Source organism: Excalfactoria chinensis, chromosome 7 (genome assembly GCF_039878825.1).
Source record: "Excalfactoria chinensis isolate bCotChi1 chromosome 7, bCotChi1.hap2, whole genome shotgun sequence".
In the NCBI taxonomy this organism is placed as follows: domain Eukaryota; kingdom Metazoa; phylum Chordata; class Aves; order Galliformes; family Phasianidae; genus Excalfactoria; species Excalfactoria chinensis.
Genome location: NC_092831.1, coordinates 20,147,107 through 20,166,401, shown reverse-complemented (window position 1 = coordinate 20,166,401; position 19,295 = coordinate 20,147,107). Strand labels below are relative to the sequence as shown.

At 38.9% G+C, this 19,295-nt stretch overlaps 1 protein-coding gene across 2 annotated transcripts in view; it reads left to right on the top strand.

Moving 5' to 3' along the window:
- PDE11A (phosphodiesterase 11A) overlaps positions 1-19,295 on the top strand; it is a 119,003-nt gene that overhangs the window by 67,730 nt on the left and 31,978 nt on the right. For both annotated transcript variants that reach the window (XM_072341865.1, XM_072341866.1), the window contains exons 10-12: positions 926-976; positions 17,127-17,273; positions 17,379-17,486. In XM_072341865.1, coding sequence (XP_072197966.1) covers positions 926-976; positions 17,127-17,273; positions 17,379-17,486 — 306 coding nt within the window. The remainder of the gene's footprint in view (positions 1-925; positions 977-17,126; positions 17,274-17,378; positions 17,487-19,295) is intronic.

Here is a 19,295-nt window from a genome sequence, read left to right as displayed (position 1 = left end):
TGATATATAGTTATGAAAAGTAAAACATGGCACAGGACAAGTAAATTGGCATTTGTAATTTAATCTTTCATAGTGCAGGGATTTCCTGTTACTGTAAAAGTCAACACCTTTAAAACTGATATGAGTTAATATATCTTGGATTTATTGCTATAAGGTATTGCAAGCCAAGGGCATTTGTAAGAGAGTTTGGTTATTTGTATGAGTAGCAGAAACATTTGTATATGAAAGTAATTTTAAAATTAGAACTCTATATCAGAGCTTTATTATACGAGCAGACTAGCTGTTGCTGTGGGTTGAGGAGATTCTTGGTAGAAATACTCTGGCTTCTCATTCTTTCCTGTGGACTATTGCCTGCTATCATGCGCAGGATAACTTTTGTGTCCACTGGAGTGATTGTTCAATGCTAGTCGCTTCATGTAAGTATATAATGTATGCCATTTAAATGTATGCTTATTTCCAGGTTGTTATGCTATCTATACAGTATTTTATGTTACATTTGATGCTTTCTACTCCAAAACAGAAATTAAGAGAATGACAGGAATAGCATAGAGGTGCTAATTTGCATGCAATGATGTGCCATTAGCAGAGGAATTGAAGCTCTGCGACGTAGCAGAAGGCATTCTTTAATGTCTATAAATCTGCAGTTATTTTTACATTGAATTCTTTCTATTTTAATTGCAGAAGTCCAGGATAACAACGTAGGAGCACTTATGGAATTACTTACTATCCACGTTTCCCTATCAAATTACCTAAAACATAAATGCCACATGATAACCTGCAATTAATACTTGTATGTTGATATTCAGAATCGAATTATCATGCATAAATATTAAATTTGTTTTTAGAATCATTGATTAGACTGCAGCACAGAGCCCTATTATTTTGTGTTGATTCTACAAAAGTATTTTTTCTTTTTCTGGGGCAGGTTTTATCTTATCATGCAACATGTTCAAAGGCAGAAGTTGATAAATTTAAGGTAAGGATTTAAGTTTTTAATTATTTCTGTAAATATAATAGTAAATTAAAATGCACTCAGATTAAAGTTTTATTTTGTACCAAAAGTAGAAATCATAATTAGCAATATGTCATGAAAGGATGTATTATGCGATAGGCTGTCAGACAGAAAAGTGGAAATAAAATCTTGAACATGATGACATGTGATAACACTATTTGTCTTGCTTCCAATTTCCCCCCCCACAAATGAGTGCTGGGTAGTCTTTGTAGTGTCCTACACTGACGATCTCACAGAAAGAGTGGGAGAAAGAAGACCAGCTTGCCTTCTGGGTTCTCAACAGAGAGCTTATCCCCAGAGAAGGCCATCCATCCATGGGATAAAATTGCTTCTGTCTTCCCTACTGCAGAGTTCTGGCAGCTGATCTTCCTGCTAAAGTCTCCTACCTGCCTAGAAATCTGTTCTTTATCATCATTTGCGATTTGTTATATTTTTCGTAAGCCCTTTGTTATTTGAGGGTCAGCTTGCAGACTTGGCTAGCTAGTATACAATTCCTCCCTTTGGATGTGTTTGTGGCTAAGGTGTCTCCATTCCTTTCAGTGATTTATTGGGACATGTCAGTGAAAATGCCTGTTATGATTTACCTGATGTTCTTGTTCAATCAGAACAGGAGCAACACTCCTGACAGAAACATCTAAATGAGAGTAATGCTAGTAGATCACTACTGGTTTTGGACAGAAGTACCTTTTTTCAGCTGTTTGAATGGGAAAATATGTGGAGTACAATTGGTTGTGGAGCAGGACAGTACAGGGAGTAGTTTAGTTTGGTGTATGGGAGATTGGTAATCACAGCCTGAACCTCTGATTAATCAGCTGAGGCAAGTGTGGGGTCAGCTGTGGGAGCACAGGTGAGAGTGATGTAGCTGTGCTCCCAGAAGGGGTGGAGCTCGACTCCACCTCCTCTGAGACCTCATTTAGGGGCTGACTCTGACTGAGGCAGCATCTCTTGGAGATCACTCTCCAGTGAGGACCGCCCCAGCTTCTTCAGCTAAGGCACCACCACTGGTGAGGTTTCCCTTTGTTTATTACTTCTGTACGTTTGTTACCATCTTTGCTGCCATCTGTATATTAACAACCAATACAGTTTGGGATGATGAAAAAGGAGGGTAAGATAACAGACCATGGAATGCAACTGGACAGTTTCATATCAGGTGTCTACAACTGTCTGAAAGGAAAAGTGGCAGCACTGATTCATATCAAAATGTTTTTGAGTGTTTCTGAAGAGATTCCAATTCTGATGTTACTAGAATGTAGCTTTCATTATAAAAATCTGAAAACCAAGTTTAAAAATGCTTGTATGAGTAGAAAATGTCCCATTAGTGAATGGAGGTATTTTTCTCACAAGAATACCTAATTATGTGAATCATTATTCCAAAAATTCATGTCATCAGTCCTTTTCAGTATTTACATTAAAGCTTTTGGGATTTGCCAGCATTGACGCCAGCAGGCATGTGATACTCAGGAGGCACAAGGCTGATGTGCAACTCAGAGGCAGTATGGTGCAGCTCTGCTGACCTCGAGGGGGTGCCTGAGGGTTCTACTGCCAGTGCCTAGAGTGAGTGGGATGGAAAGAGCACACTCATCACCTGGTGAGCTCCTTTCAGCAATGAGAGGGGGACATGGCCCTCAAGACATTTGGACGTGGTGGTGCTTAGGTCTAGGTTCAGAGCCTGAGCAAACCTTTAGTTTCTGTAGGTGATGGTCTGACCCTAGGGAGGTTTGCCATTGATTTCAGCAGACTGAAGATATTGCTCCTTTCAGCTAAGTTTGGCATCTGTAATAAAGCTGCATAGTGGTCTTCCCACTCTTTATTTATTTATACAGTCAGTCTTTTGCACTGTGTTTTCTGATAGAACAAGGTTTCTGGCAAAAAGAAAGTTAGAATTTAAGCTTCAGTCCTTTTTTTCATGCCTGTTTTAAACAAATTTTAAATAAAATTTTGAGTAGGTATGCAAGATAAAATTGGTGTGTTTTCCTGAAAGTAGTTAAGTTTTTAAAATGGGAAAAAATCAGGCAGTAGCTTAACTGATAGAGTTTCCAGAAAAAGCTATTGAATCAGAATTAATTATTAATCAGAATTAATTGCACCATGCCTACCATTTTATCTGTATGTGGGATATGCACTGCACTTCCAGGTTATATGAAAGAGGATGTGAATTTTGAGGTGCATGAAAAAAGTGAATATGTATGTCGGTTACCGTGGAAGTAGTGCCTACTATTTATCTCCATGGAAATTTCAACAGATACAAAGAGCACGAGAACACTATTTGATAGAGCAAATTCTTAGAGACAGGTCACTGTGTTTCAATATAGTCACCACCATGTGTGTTTTCATCAGAGATGAACAAGAGCCTCCATGCTGTGCATGGAAAAATCTGCACCAGTAGAGGTGTGACCCACTGTTGTCACCACTTCTCTGTACTCACATCAACTGTTTGGTCTCCATAAATGTTCAGCAAGTATTAATGAAGGTCAGTGGGTGTCATTTATTCTGCATGGAGGAATTCAGTGACGCACCTTTGCTTCATCCGTGTTTCCACGTCAGACACCATTTTGTCAGACCGTCCCTCTGCTGCCATCCTGTCCCAAGGCAACAAAACAATAATAGTAATTAATAGGAAGGTTCAACCTCTACTGCTGTACCCCCCGCACCTGCCTCTGATGTTGTGGGCCAACGTAATAAAATAAGAGGCAGTGCTCTTTGGGGATATTGCACATCTGATAATGACTGAGTGAAGTCTTAAACCTGATTTATAACTATAGATCTCGTCATTACCATCAGCATAACGGCACTACATTCAAAATGAATTTTGGTGGGATAAATTAAATTAAAACACCAGTGAATCATAACCATATCAACATTACTTTTTATTCTTTGAGAAGCTAGATATATGTATAATTTTAAAATCTATGGCAACTGAAGATCCTCTGAAACATTAAAAAAAAAATAGAAAAAAAAGAAATTTTCATTATGTTCTAGTGCTAGTGTTTAAATATAAGCACTTGTAGTGTTGGGATAGAAAATCTAGGACTAATGAAGTCTGATTAATCTAGGATTGATGATATCCTATAGCATTGTTCTTCAGTGCAAGGTTTCTCTTCATTGAAATGCAGGCTCTCCAAGCCTAAAAATAGTCACCTTTTAGACAAATATAGAAAGCCAAGATACGTGAGTAACGAATGCAGAGCTGTGTCCAGGACAGGATATTTATAGCAGGAGTTACTGCCTTCCGAGACAGAAATGAACAAGTCCTGTGACTTAGACAGCAAGCAGTCCCACAAACACACATCACTTTAAATTTAATAAAGATTCCAAAGAGAATATGTAAACACTGTCCTATTATGGGTAATATACAAGAAGCTATTTTTAAAAAGCTAACCTAATTGTGCAGCTGTGAATGGTATGAGCCAAATCAATATTTAATGACTATAATGCATTATTTATAGCCCTGTGAGAGATTCCCTTTTTTAGGTCAAACAGCACATGGGAGATCTGCACAACAGAAAATAATGTATCACCTGCTTCCTAGAGCCTTGATTCAAAATGCAGCACTAATAACAATCCCTGTATTTCTCAACTCCATAGCCTGAGGTGTAGCTAGCTAAGAATTGCCTTCACAAAGGAAGGCTTTTGTGTGTCTCTCAAAAATAGGTATTAATTGAGTAAAAAATAAAGAGTTGACCCAAAATGGGAAACAACTTTTAGGACTGCTACTTCATGTGACATTGTAAACAACTGAATGAATGAGAAATGTCTGGTTTCTGTGAGTTTGGTATTGGGAGATGCACCAAATACATGAGATGAAGTGAATTTGGTATCCGTGTCATATGCTGTCAGAATTTTTACACCCCCCCCCCCCCCCCTTATAAATGGAACAGTGGCTGCACAACAGAAAATATGATTTTGTATATCAATGTTATCTCCAAACTCTGCAAGGATGGGGAATGCTTTCCTAGGCTATACTATTCTCTGCTGTGTCATCATCTTTCAACTTAGAACTACACTAATTACTTTCATATCGTGGTAATTAAATCATTTGTAATATTTTTATAAAAATTACATTAGTCTCACTTGGCAAATGAATTACAGAAAGACAAGCTGCCTTTTGTTTAGGACCAGTTACAAAATATTCCCAGTGTGTAAATGTGTAGCAGGAAGATGAGGTTTCCCACCCTTGGCTGTGTAGTTGACACTTTGGATCTGCCCAGTAACTTGGATTCAACACTGGGTCACAGACTTGTAATGGCTGTGAATGTGGTGACACACATGGAGTTGTTTAGAGCCAGACACTGCTCAGTAAGTGCATGAAATTATTCACATATTTAAGTAGTTTTAAGGTTGTTCACCAAAACCGGTCACACAGACTTTGACTACTCTTTGGTGTGGCAGGAGGGATGGGATTGACACAGAGCTGTTCCTCATTGCCTTTCTAGTGGCTCAGGTCCCATTATGCATAGCAGCAAAGAGTAAAATAAGGAGAAGGCTGGGGGTGCTGAAGTGTTGTTATTGAGCTGCGAACCTTCCCCTTTGGGAAATGCATGTGTGGGAGATGTAAAGCTGAATTTTCTCTGTTTTTCCACGTGTACAGCTGATGTCAGACAAGACCTAGAGCATAGTGCTGAGAGCTTCATAATTCATGAAACTGAGATCTTTATTGTATTACATGATTTTGTACCCTTTACATGTGCCTGTGTCTTCAGTTGTCATGGAAACAAGAAGGCAGAAATGCACTGAAAATGATTGCAAATAAATAGTGATTAAAAATAAAGTATTGCTTTTTAATTCTAGTTTCTGAAATGTGAAGCTCTCATCTGTTGACATGGGGCTAATGCTCTGTCATTCAGAGATGTGTGAAATAGGAAAACGGTTTTAAATTTCAGTGAAGAGAAGAAATGGAAAGGCATGGTAAAGAAGAGTAGTGAAAGGCTGCTTGTGATCTTTTCTCATACAGTGTTTAGGTTAAAGAGCATCTAAAGAAGTTCTTGGGGTATAGATTTCAATCTTACTAAAGATCTCCCTTCGGAAAACATGGTTAAATTGGGATCTACAGCCATAGATTTTTTTTTTTTTAGATAACAGAAGGAAAAAGCAATGAGGGCTGATGTATGAAGGCAGTAGCCTCTGGCTCAGGCAATCTCCGAGGTGCAGCTTGCTGAAGCTGGGAGGAGCTCCCTATGACTGTCACTCTGAGTTAAGGAACAGGCCTTAGAAGCAACCTTAGTCTGACACAGTACTGTCCTTGTTATGTTATTAACCAGTGCCTTACATCAGTGTTGTTAGAAGAGGGAAAAGGAAAAAAAAAAAAGCAAACTGCTGTTTTTTTATATCACTCTGTCACCCAGAAGAGACGTAGCCCTCTATGTTAATGCTGCAAAGGAATCTCTGAAACTGCAGGTATGGTCTGATGGAAACCCCTAAGTATGCATGAATCCATGGTAGCCTTGGGAGTTTATATTTGGAAAGATTTTCAAACAGGAGGAGTGTCAATGCAGCAAAGATTTGTCTACTTAATTAGCATTAGAGAAATTAGAAGGACAATTGAAAGATGGTAGTTATGGTGGTCTTCCCTGTGGGTTTGTTGTAGTTCTTTCCCTGTCAGTCAGGAATGAGTTATTCCCCACATCCCATATGGAGGAAAGAATTTGTCAAAGAAATACAGAAAAACAGAATAATGTTTTACAATCAAAAACATTATTAAACCAGGCTTGAATTCCTTCTACAGACCCAGGAGACTTTAATATAGAGGTGGGAATTCTCTGGTTAAAATATCAAGTTGCTTTTCACCATTTGGATAGAAATAGTATGTCTGTCATTAATATTATCAACTTTAATTTTGCAATTAAACGAGTTCCTTAATAGCAATATTAATTTTAAAATCAGGAAGAAATCTTTCCTTTGATTCCCCAGCATGCATTCTACACAGGGACAAAATTCTTTCCTTGTTTATTTCTGTATACCAGGTTATGGCTGCAAACAGCTGTTTGTCACAAATGTTCACTGGTATTGATTTTAAATTATTAATGGTAGCACTTCTATAGGCTTAAAAAAAAGCAACTACAAAAGGAAACATAAAGGTGCCTTAAAGAAAGGAGCCAGGGTCCCTAAAAGGCCCTTTCACCTGTCAACCAGCTCACAGTAGAGGTAGAATGTTTTTTATAATTAAAGCCCAAAAATGTGAGTAATGGAAAATAGCTGGAAACATTTTTCTGAGATGAATCTGTTTGGCCACTGGGTGCCATCCTTGCTCCACTTTAAGGCTGAGCACTTCACAGTGTTTCTGTTAGGTGGTAAAATCCTGAAAAAGGTAATCCCAGTGCAATTTCACACTATCATAACCTTTGAGCGTGTGGGCGTACTGGAATACGTTAGCAGTATGGACAGCATGTCCTTTTTGCACAGCCATAGAGAGACTTGGCAGAAGTATCCTGACGGTTCAGCCATGTTATGTTCACAGTCTCATATCTAGCACGTTCATTGTGCATTCTTCCATCAGCTGGTGCAGGATGAGGCAGTGCTGGGAGACCTGATCCCGGTATGGGAGTGTGTGAGTGGTTCTGCTCCTGTGCCATATTAGATAAAGTTCTGGGATTTTTGGAAGAAAAAAAATTGCATGGATACACACGCTTTCTAAATAGGCTCATATTTGGGGTGTATGGGAATGCATCATCCTAACAAAGACTGTGATTAGCATATATTATGTAAAGCAGTTATTGGAGACTACAACCTTGTTGGTGATATTATATTGTTCCAATATCTGTCTGAGGGATTCCTGAACTGGTATAGTCTCAGAAGTCTCTTGTTTTAGTCTGGGCAAAATCCCAGACAGTGTACGTGTGTTTTCTTCCATGAAAATTGATGCTGGTAGTTCTGCATTTTTAGTCTATTTTATTAAAAGTGTAAACACTTTAAATGCATGAAAAATAGACTCCAGCACTTCTCTTTCCTGGTCCAACTGTATGGAAAATGTGCAGATTGCACCCCAGGCAAAAACAGGAAACTGAATATTTTATGAAGTCATTTCTGTGAAGTGTTCCATCATGTTTTGCTTTGTAACAAGCTATACCCCGGACTGAGTACACGCAAAGCAGCTGCGAACATCAGGTATCAGTGTTTTCCAGCACATTTTTCATCCGCCTGCACATACAGCATCCTTTTTGGGATGCTTAAATGTGGTGTAACAAATGCTGCTTTCCATGCTGCCATGCACAGAACTGTGCTGATAAGGAAAAGCTGTAAGCAGTATTAGCACTGCAGTATTTCAGCAGGTTGTGGGAGGACCTGATCTGTGGATAGCATCTGGCCCAGGTCTCACGGCAGAGACTCTGGTGCAGCACAGCAAAGAGGCCCCACATGGGCCCACATCCAGCTCCTTGCCTGGCTCATTTCTCACCTGTCTACATCTTAGCAGTTTCTCTGAGTCAGTGATGGCTCAGGTATTAGGTGCACTCTGCAGCTTTCCTCAGTGTCCCTGAACATCACACAGACAGACCTTGTCACCAAGGTTCACGTGGCTGCTGCTACAGCCCCTCCACAGCACTTTCTAAGAACACAATGTGAGTATATTCAAAACATTAACTTGGCAGATCTGAGAGAAAAGGAGCGGTAATATCCATCGTATATCTTAGTACTGCATTAGGGACTGGTTAATTGTATTTATAAGATCTTCCATAAGAACTCTATGAAAAACACAAAACAAGAATTTAAGGCTATCTTTCAGCCTTCCATCTCAAAATAGTAATGGGTGAAGGGCAACTGTTAAAGAAATTTATAAAGCTAGTAAGGTCTAGGTAGTAAATAAGGACCTAATTAAATACAAGGTTTAAGCTCTGATTATTTATTTTTGTTGAAAAAAAACAGGATCTATAAATTTTGTATTTTCTCAGCAATGATGCTGTGTTGAGGTGGTGGGTGATGTGTAAAGCAGAGCTCCCTGCTGCTCTGTAGGTTGGATGTGGGGTGAATGTGTTTTGGCTCAAGGAGTGGGAATTCGACTGACCCTGCTGTGGACTTCTGAGCAGTCCTGAGTGCGCTCAAGGAGTGATTTATGGATCCAGAAGAGGAAAGATGGATTTTTTTTTTTTTTTTTTAAACTTGCAATCAAAGCTTGATGAAAACTAAGAAGATAAAACATATTTCAAGAACAATTGCTGTAATAGATATTTCTGTAAATGTATGTTCTAAATTTGTTGGTATTTTCAACATTATTTATTGTCTGCCTAGCAATAAGTCTGCAATAGCTGTCACTCTAGAAGACCTGAAACAGAACTTTCTTCCCAGCAATGTAGTAGCCCTCTCATATATTTTGTATAACTTTCTCCACCAGTCACTGATCTGCCAGCCTTATTTGTCACATGTGCTTACAAAGAGAACTTCAGTGACCAGTAGGAACACCATCCAGTGTCATTGCCGAGTGCTTGGGCAGTGCTCCCATGGCAATGGCCTGTGAGCAGAGCTCCTGCAGGTTCTGAGAGTGGTGAGTGCTGCCAGAGTACACTAGGACAGGAAAAACAGAAAAACCAGTTCATGTGCTACTGTGGTACCAGCAAGGAATTTTTTTCTTTATTTTATTGATGGTTTTTTTTTGTTTCTCTTCTTGGCAATGCCTTCCCTTCCTCTCTCATGAGCTCAAATGTGTCCTGCTTGGAATTGCAGGGCACACTTGGGCTGTTTTCCACCAGAAGAGCTGGTTCCTCCCTGCTTCTTCATAACACATCCTCTGTGAGGAGAACCCTGACCCTGTTCCTTCCACTTCTAATCAGGTTGTTCCTCTTCTGAGCCTTCAAGGAAGAAGCCAGAGCCTGCCTTCCCCTTCCTAGATCTTCTGGTGAAGAAGGCTGCCTTTCAGTCTCTCTTTTCTCACTCTCCCAAATTTATAGGCATGAGGGGATCAGTCCTCATTACCCATTCTGCTCTTCAAGAGAGCAACAAAGCTGACTCTGCCTACCCAAACCAAATGGGGCTGTTGTGGGAAATGGCAGCCTTGCATGCCTGACACTTAGTTTGTATCACAGAGAAATATTTGCCCTAGGTTTGCTGCTTGCATTTGTTTAAAATTCTGGGACTGAGACTGAATAGACTCTTTTGTACGAGCTTCTCATCTGCACCAATGCTCATAAAAAGTAGACAGTTGCTAGCCTGTAGTATGTGACTCACTGGCTATTTTCTAATCACCATACGCCAAAGGGACGTGAACACTCCCCTGTGCGCCTCAGGAGATCATTGTGTACAATGTGCATGCCCTGTAAAACTCCAGTCCTGGGCCGCTGTGGTTATGTACTTTGGCCTTAAGAATAATAGATACTCAGACCATTAATTGTTTTTATTTTATGTCTCTGATCTTTTAAAATAGAATTTTCTTGTTGCCTTTATAGACTGCTATATATTTTGTTTCAGTGTACTAAGAAACAGCTTTAATGCTGTAGATTGATTTTTAGCAAAATAAATAATGTATTTTCTCTCTTTCCTATTACAGTTTTTAACAAAACTTTAAATTTAATATTTTTATCTTTGTGAAACTTTTTATTCCCTTTGAAGGGTCTCAGTTTCAGAAAGCGGCACATTCAGGCAGGATTGGCTGAGCACGAAAAATACTTCCAGGTTTTCAGATGTAATGCAGGATTTGTCTTTGAAAACAGCAAGTGAAATGCTGCAATGACATTTCTTGCTTTGCCTTTTTAAAAATGAAAGTATAGGATGGCCTCCTCTCAGGCACATGTGCCATTATACCAAAACCAAAAAGTAAATAGCATATTTTTGTCACAACTGCAGTGTGTGATAATGAAAACATTTGCCAAATGCTATATTTGTTAGTGATATTATTTAATGACTACTTTTCTTGTTCCAGTAGAAGGAGCAGAATTAATAGCTTTCTTAATGCCAAGAGGTTTCTCTTCTAATTAAAGCAAATAGCAATAATCATGCTCAGAAGTAGTTATATATGATTTGACCACTTAGAAAACATAACGTTTGAAACAAGGCCAAATGCAGCTTCCTTTGTTCCAGTATTTGTTTAAATAGCATGCTGCACTGTTAATTTGCATATTGAGGAGGAAGCAGTGGCTACCAAATATATATGCTTCACCTGCAGATTTCAAAGCTGGATGCAAGAATAGCATTATTCTCAGTTACGGATGTGAGATTTTGACATAATACAATGACCTTTACCAGTAAAGGGCTCGGACAGCCACAGTGGAATTTGGGGCAGAGCCTGAGTGCTTGCTTTCACAATTGCAACCCACTGTTTATCTGGTGGGTTACTCTGGAAGGTCTTAAAATCTTTAAATGCCATTTGAGGGACTTTTGATGTCTTTTACAACTGAACGGTTGTTGGATAAAACACTCACAGCAACCAGTGCAAAAAAGATGGGAATCCTGTAGATCTGGTGGTGGCAAAATGGTGAGTATAGGATGGAAAATTCTCCTTATCTCATGCTTTCATCCACCTGCTTTCAGATGGGACCATAATGCCACTCCTGTTTTGCTCCAGTCTCTGGTTTCATCCACTCATGTATTGCTTCTTACAGTGATTTCATTCGGGGAATCAAAATTTGATGAAAGTTTTTGAAGTGCAGGTGAAGTATTACTCTTTTTTGCTTGAGTAAGGGGCTGGTTTTGAGAAATACTCTCCAATGAAAATGTCTCAGACTCCACGTGATCTTACTGCAGAAGGCAGCAGTGATAGTCATGTTAAAAAAATCATTAACACTAAAGTCCACAGGAGAATACATACGCATGCTTTAAATCTGTTCCACACCCACTTCCCTTTACTGTAAATATAATAAACTCCTATTTAAATGCTGCTGTCCTGCTCCTGCTGGTTTGGTTATTGGAAAAGAGGTGCTGATGCAGCACTGTGAAGGGCAGCCAGTTGCAGCATGCAGTAACAGATGGAGGCCTTTAAATCTGGGTTGCTCTGGGCATTCAAACATTGCTGAGCTGAAGCATTTGATTCTTGCCCTTTGGAGAGAGTAAGAAATGTGTCAGACTGGAGCACGACAGGCTTTGGTCCTCCATGGATTTGTCCACTACTGCCAATAGTTGACTATAAAGATACATTTTTTAAAAAGCCTACAGATATAAACATAAGTATTTTTAGGGACCTTTATACATAAAAAGAACCCTTTGGAAATAAAAATATGTGCCACCTGAAATTACTGTCTCCATTATAGCTTCATTGAAGATAAAGTGAGAGATGAAGAAGGCATATTTAAATATTCCCCACTTTGAAGCTTTCTGCACAGTTTTTGATGATCAACCTTTAAGCTTTTTTTAGTTCCTGATCTTCAAGTGTCATGCTGTAGAGATACTTAAAAGGGCCTCAAGTCTGACTTCATCACATTATCAAATATGGAATATATGATTGCTACGAATATGCTGTTAAAAGAATTAGTACAATGTCATTTATTGTGCAAATCATGTTTTGCCCTGTGTCCTCAGTACCAAATGGAATAAAAATCTGGCTTTTCATATATTACATGTAATGCTGAATTAACTTCTTTAACTTCTTACAATTACACCCTTCGGGTATATTCTGTGTGAGAAACTTCTCAAGCTGCCAGTCAGTCTGTGATGACCTGTGATAATCGAACTACCAAACTGCCCTCTCTCCATCATTGATCCAGACTTGTCTCATAATCAAGTTTTGCTACCGAAGATTGCTAATTAGCCAAACTGCCATTTCATATTTGTCCCTGAGGTTATATAGTTATTCCTCTACAAAGAGCTGTCTCCAGTGTGCATTTTTTATGATGGCAAAGTGTGACTGGACTGCTGGTCTCTGCTGAACAAACATCTGAGTAGCTGGAATGAGAAGAGGAAATTTCATTGCCTGTCCTCGCACTCATCTCAAATGATTGTTCTTGTATCATTTATAACTACAAATTGGTTTACTTTTTTTTTTTTTTTCCACAGTGGCATTAATGAATAAAAGCCGTCATTTAATGGTATTTTTTGTGTATACTTTCTCAATGGCACTGTTGGCCATTAGGAGGGTACTAAGGTGGTATATGACAGAAGTTGAAAGCAGAATTAAAAGGAAAGCAATTTGCAGTAACATTAACCAAGCTGAATATAATGCCTATATCTCACTCAGGAAACAGGCTCTTTAAGAGCAGCAGAAGTTTCCCCTTTTGCTTGTGGTTATTGATTGCTGTTTCTCACAAGCGCCTCATCCAGCCCTTACAGTGAGAACACTGTAAAATGCTCAGTGTGTGTGTGTGTGTGCATATTATACTGCATTTTTCTGACATACATATACACACACATACGTACTGTCTCAAGAACGGAAGACTGGGAATGAATACTTCACTCTTGTCTAGTTCTGTGCTAACAATATAAAGAAACTATTTTGTACAGTATATGCTGTATGCATGCTTCCAAAACTGTGAAATGCCTGTTTTCAGCGGCACTAAGGTGTAAGCACCAGCAATCATTGGAAGTATTTCAGCTCTCAGTATTTCCCTAAAACTTGGACTCCTTGGTTTCCTAAAGTTTTCTTTATTTCTTAGGTTTTGTTTATCCATAGCAGCAGAGAGACTTGTTATTACTGAACAAGAACCACAGGCTGTCTTTGATAGTGGCCACGACTGGGATACTGTAGTTAACAGTTATTCCATGTATTTGGAACTACAGTCATCATTAGTGGTCACTGAAGAGCTGAATATTGTTGATGCATCTTCGGTTATGATTTGATGGGTCTCTTGTTTCCCTCCCCACCATTCACATGTACCAAGCCTATGAAGCAATTTACATGATAACAGAGCAATGAGGAAAGGAGAACCTGCCTTCTATTCTGAATTGAGTACAAAGGCACATTTGTTTCCCCCTTTTCATATCCACTCCAGTCTGTGCACATCTGAGTTTTGGGGTAGCTACAGACTTTGGCCCCACACTTTCTTGTGGGGATATGATGCTCTCTTTCTCAAGCTGTCTACAAGTGGTAAGAGTTTCCCAGCCTGGAAACTACTAAATTTGTACTTCTTTGGGCAAGACCAGTCACATTCATTGAGCTAACTCCAGCTTGTGCTTATGTCTCATTTCAACATGAATATTATCACCTCTTGGAATTAAAGCAGGGATGTGACCAGAGGAGTCTCATCCAGCTTTAATTTACCATAAGCTCATAGAACTCACGTGAACATTTCTCAAGAATGAATAGCCTTGACAATGCTTGGTCCACAGGGTAAAAAGACTTCAGTGTTAAGAATGTTCTTAATTGTTTTTAGAAAGAGGAAATTGAACTTAAAAACATTCCAAAGGAAGTAAGCCTTTTAAGTGATCCTAAATCACTGGGGTGCTTTAGAAAATAATTTCAGTGTAAGTTGAATTTTAATTGCCTGCCCCTTCCTCTTATTGTCGTGGTACTTTCATCCCCTCTGTCTTCCTGGAAGAGAACATTATTGTTGCTGTCTATTTTAAGAAATTCACTGGAATTTCTCCTGCAGTGCAGCAAAATGTGAGGGCTGGATATGTTTTAATATTCTGTATTATGAATATTTTTTATATCTTTGTAATTAAAAAAATGACATTTTAATGACTGATCTCTTATAAACCCTGGACCGTTGAGTTTGCAGCATAAGAAGCTCAGGACAGACAATGCCAGGTGCAGCTAGAATATTGCTGCAGCCCCACAGCATTTTTTTTAGCATTATTCAAATTAGTCTCAACACTCATAATTCTGTTGTTTCCTTTATTGCTGTTGTAAAGCAAATGGTTCTTTTATACAAATGTTATCTCCTGGCTATTAATTCAGCTGTTATTTTGGATTATGGCACTCCTGTTAAATTTAGGGATGTAAAATCTCATAAATATTTAAAAGTTTCAGACTGACGTGGGAAGAAATTGTTTTTGACTTGCTTTGTTAATATCCTATTGTTCAATCAGTAATAGATTTGGAATATATTGTTATTTCTCTACTATTTGACAAAAGGAAAAACAGTTGCAGTTGAGCAAATGCTTCAAGTGTACTCACTTGAATTGTAACAGGTTGGTAAATACGATTTTTTTCCAGTGGAAAACTGCAAGGGAAGTATCTGTTTTCCTTTGAGAGAGCAAAAAAAAACCCTACATTAAAACTTTAATCAGAGCCCACTTCATGGCCAATGAAAATGCAACAGTAGGTTTGTAATGATGGCTTCAGTAAAGCAATTCTAAGCAGGGCTGCTTACAGTTGAATAGTTCTGTTTCAGCATATTTGCTCTTAAGGCTTCTTTCAAAGAAATAAATAAATTGGACAAATGTTTTTCTTCCATCGTAGATATTTTGAATAGAGTACACTTACTACACAGTGTGTCTGTAGGATAAAGATTAGTGTGCAACCTGAGTATCCTCCGAACTCTGAATAACAACCAGGAGACAAGGATTCACAATTTTTGCAAGACCAATGCAGGTCTAGGAGACATAGTTAGGGGCAGGGTTCCTATTTCACATCTAACAGCATCTTCATTCTTTCTTTACGTTGGAATCAAATGCATATCTTTTCAGACATTCAGATATTAAAGAACATTAAGTCATAAATCCCATCAGCATCATTAATAACTATTTGAAATTTTTCAACAACTGTTCCAAAAAAGATGTTGAGTTGGTTCAATCCAGATCAGTATGCTGACAAAGCAGGCAAAGTACATATGCAGTTAATCAAGCTTCCTTCTCTCCTGCATGGTCCTTAGGTTGTTCAACAGTGTTCTTGGCTTGATGGGTTTGTTTCATTTCCCACATCAGTTAACCTCAGTGGTGTAATATCGTGACTTTTTGTGGTATGGGCACTGAACTGAAAAGAGAGATTTCTCTAGCTAGCGGCTAGGTTGGTACTGCAGTGCTACCACTGTTCAGAGCACATTTGCACACTCTGCTCTTGTATGGTATGGCTGAACCAGCTTAATCTTCGTGTAAGGTAATAACCGAGGTGACAATTTTCTTTATAAATACCTTTTTTTTTTCCTTTTCAATAACATGTCATAGTTATGGTGCAATATTTCAAAGTTCAAGTTTTCAAAAGTAAGCTGTTAGGTGATTGAGTACAAGCTGTAACTGTGAAGGTGAAATTGCAATGAACAAATGTTTTTTTTCACATGTACACGATGAGTTGGATGTGCCATGCTAGCTGACTCCAGGCAAGTTTAACAAATTCAGCATGGTGCAGCTCACGGCCTGTAGGGCGGACCCAGCCCCTCTGTGAGGTTTCTGCCTGACCTATCACCTTGTTGCTGCTGGAGAGGGCAAACAGATGCTTCTTCAGCAGAGGCCGCCTCCTCCACCTGCCTTCTCTGGGGAGATGAATGGCAGCTATGAAGGGGCACAAGGAAGGGCAAGCAAATCCTTGGGGGCTGCTGGCCCCCCCACCTGGCTTCTGCAGATGCTGCCACTGGGCCACCCAAAGCATGACCATGCGCACGACTATTCATGAGCCATTCCCACACACTCCCCTCATTTGTTTTTGTCTGCAGAAAAAGCTTGTTTCTTTATTACAAATGGAATGTGAATCTGCTATCAAATGAAAGAAAGAGGATATAAAGCTGTAGCTATAGCTTATTAACTCAGTTTTGTTTTGTTTTGTTTTGTTTTTTGTTACCTTGAAAACTATTTTTGCTATGCATTCCTTGTATTAACTCTTGGTTCTATGTGAACAGTATAAAGCGAACAGTTCTTGTATGCTTATAAACTTAAGAACATTTGGATGAGGAAATTCTGCAGAGCAGTATATTTACTTTGCGTTTCTGAATGGTAGCAATTAAAATTCACAGCTGCTGGCTGTCCAGATGTTTCTCACATTACAGCATTGTAATTTGCATTGGAATATATTGTGTTACTGCAGTAGCTGTTAAGTGGTCAGCTCTTCCAGCCTAACCACTGTATGTGAGCTCTAAATACAGTTAGGATGGTGAGTGTATTTTTCACTTGCATCTGGTTCTTCTCCTTCCCCCTGTTCCCCACCTCTGTTAGCCTGACCAGTTTGTATTTCTCAGATGAAGGCTTTGTTGCCTGGATTTCACATACAGCAGGGGACATACTGGCAGATCAGAACAGATGTACGGGTGGTTTCTTCTAAGAGACACAGAAAAAAATAAAAGGACCTAGTTTTGAATCAGAACTTTCCCTTTCCCTTTGGCATTTTCAGGCAGCAAACATCCCTCTGGTGTCAGAGCTTGGCATTGATGACATCCATTTTGATGACTTCTCACTTGATGTGGATGCCATGATTACTGCAGCCCTGCGGATGTTCATGGAACTTGGAATGGTTCAGAAATTTAAAATTGACTACGAGGTAACCATCTGCTCTGCAGAGATATCTGCTGCTTCCATGTTGGCACCGCTCTGTCCATTTGCACACATTTAGTAGCCCTGATAAAATTTGTACTTTTCATTTCAGACGCTGTGTAGGTGGCTTTTGACAGTTAGGAAGAATTATCGAATGGTTTTGTATCACAACTGGAGACACGCTTTCAACGTGTGCCAACTAATGTTTGCCATGTTAACTGTAAGTATCCTGCTACAGACACAATCCCGTAAGATCTTTTAGTGGTACATTGCTTTACCTGTCTAAATGTTTTCCAACCTGTTTTTTTAGTTGGTATGATATTCATTCATTTGCAATAGATATGCACACAGAATTAGGTTATTCAACTTAAGATGGCATGTGTTTGGCAAAACCTTAGAGTGTTTTTGTGACAGTGATATCACAGGCATATTAAAGTGACTGAAAACAGATGGAAGTCTTGGAGTGAGCTTGTTATTATGGTTCTTCATCCTATAATAATGCTTTCTTTTTGGAACTCTTTAATTTGACATTTATTTTGGACTGTTAAATTGGGACATAAAAACATGGAAGATTTAGAAGAATTATTTATTTTGTTGATATTTAATATTTTCTTCTCCCATTTCATCAAAGTAGAAATGAAAAATACTGCCTGAAAGCATTAAATAATCTTCCTCCATACTGATCTAAGTGAATCTTTTGTCTTTATTTGACATGGTAATCCTGGTGTGTTTTGCTAAATTATATCACTGTCAGTAGTGTATATATATATATATAACCTCTCTTAGCATACCATTTAATTCTCTTGAAAATATCAGTGTTTTTACACTCTCATTTCCTACCCAACATCAACCTTGCCATGTGAAATAATGCATATTTAAATAGTTAATTCTTGCAAAAGTATCTGCAAAAAGACTGTGTTTCTGGATGTTTCAGATTCTGCTTAATATGGCACCAGAGAAACAATGTGTGTGTGTGTACAACACTTTTCATTGTGCTTTTTAATTCTTTTTCCATATCTCCAGATAACACTTCAAATGAAATGAATATTTCAGACTTTAGTAAAACTCTGATGTCTATAAGATGATACTTTAACAAGATAGTTAATGCATAAGCTGTTGTTACATAATTAGAAGAGCATTTATCACTAAAAAGCATCTTAGAATATTTTCATGAGGAACCAATAAAAGGAGGATCCCCAAAGAAAAGGCTGCATTTTCAAATACAAGAACATTTCCCAGGGACAGAAGAGCAATCTTCTGACTTAATTACTGAATTTTTACCTTCTTGTTGCTGCTAAGATGCCAGCATGGCTAGCGATTGCATGCTATCAGTCTGTGTGTTATAAGTGGAGCCTGTGCTGCCTGTACTATTCATACAACAGTGACATCACTGGATTGGTCTATTGCCACTGAAATATTTCCACTGCATTACATGTCCATTAGATGGGCTGTAGCATGTTACCTCTACATAGGGCACAGTTGGCTCTAGTGTGGATTTCCAACTGTTATTCCTGGTTTGGCATGATCTCTGTGGCGCAACCAGTACCTTGGTCAAGAAAAACCTGAGAATGAGGTTTCCAGGCAGGTAAATGATGATGTGCTAGGTCTGTCCAGCAAGTTGTCTGGTTTAGGTTCTGTGAGCAGTTAGGGAGCTGTAACAAGCTGCATCACACACCATGAGATAAAGCAGAGACCTTTAATAAGAGATCCTTCTCTTGGGAGTGAGATTGTGCAGCCGGGTGGTATCAGACAGTGATGTATTCATGCAGACACTTTTTGCTGATCTTAAATGAAAACTCATTGTAACGTGGGCATTGGTAGATTCTACATGTGTTATGAGTACGGCGCACTTGTTGTTGTTAAGTTATATAAAGATAGAAGGGTTTTCACTCTGAGCAGTAAGATTCAAGTCAGACAATGTCTGGGAACTACGTTAATTTCTGCCGCACGCTCCCGGGAGCGAGAAAGCCTCAGCTCCTCTGCGGGGGAAAGCGTCCTCTAGATGGAGCTCCGAGGCCGGCTTTGAGGC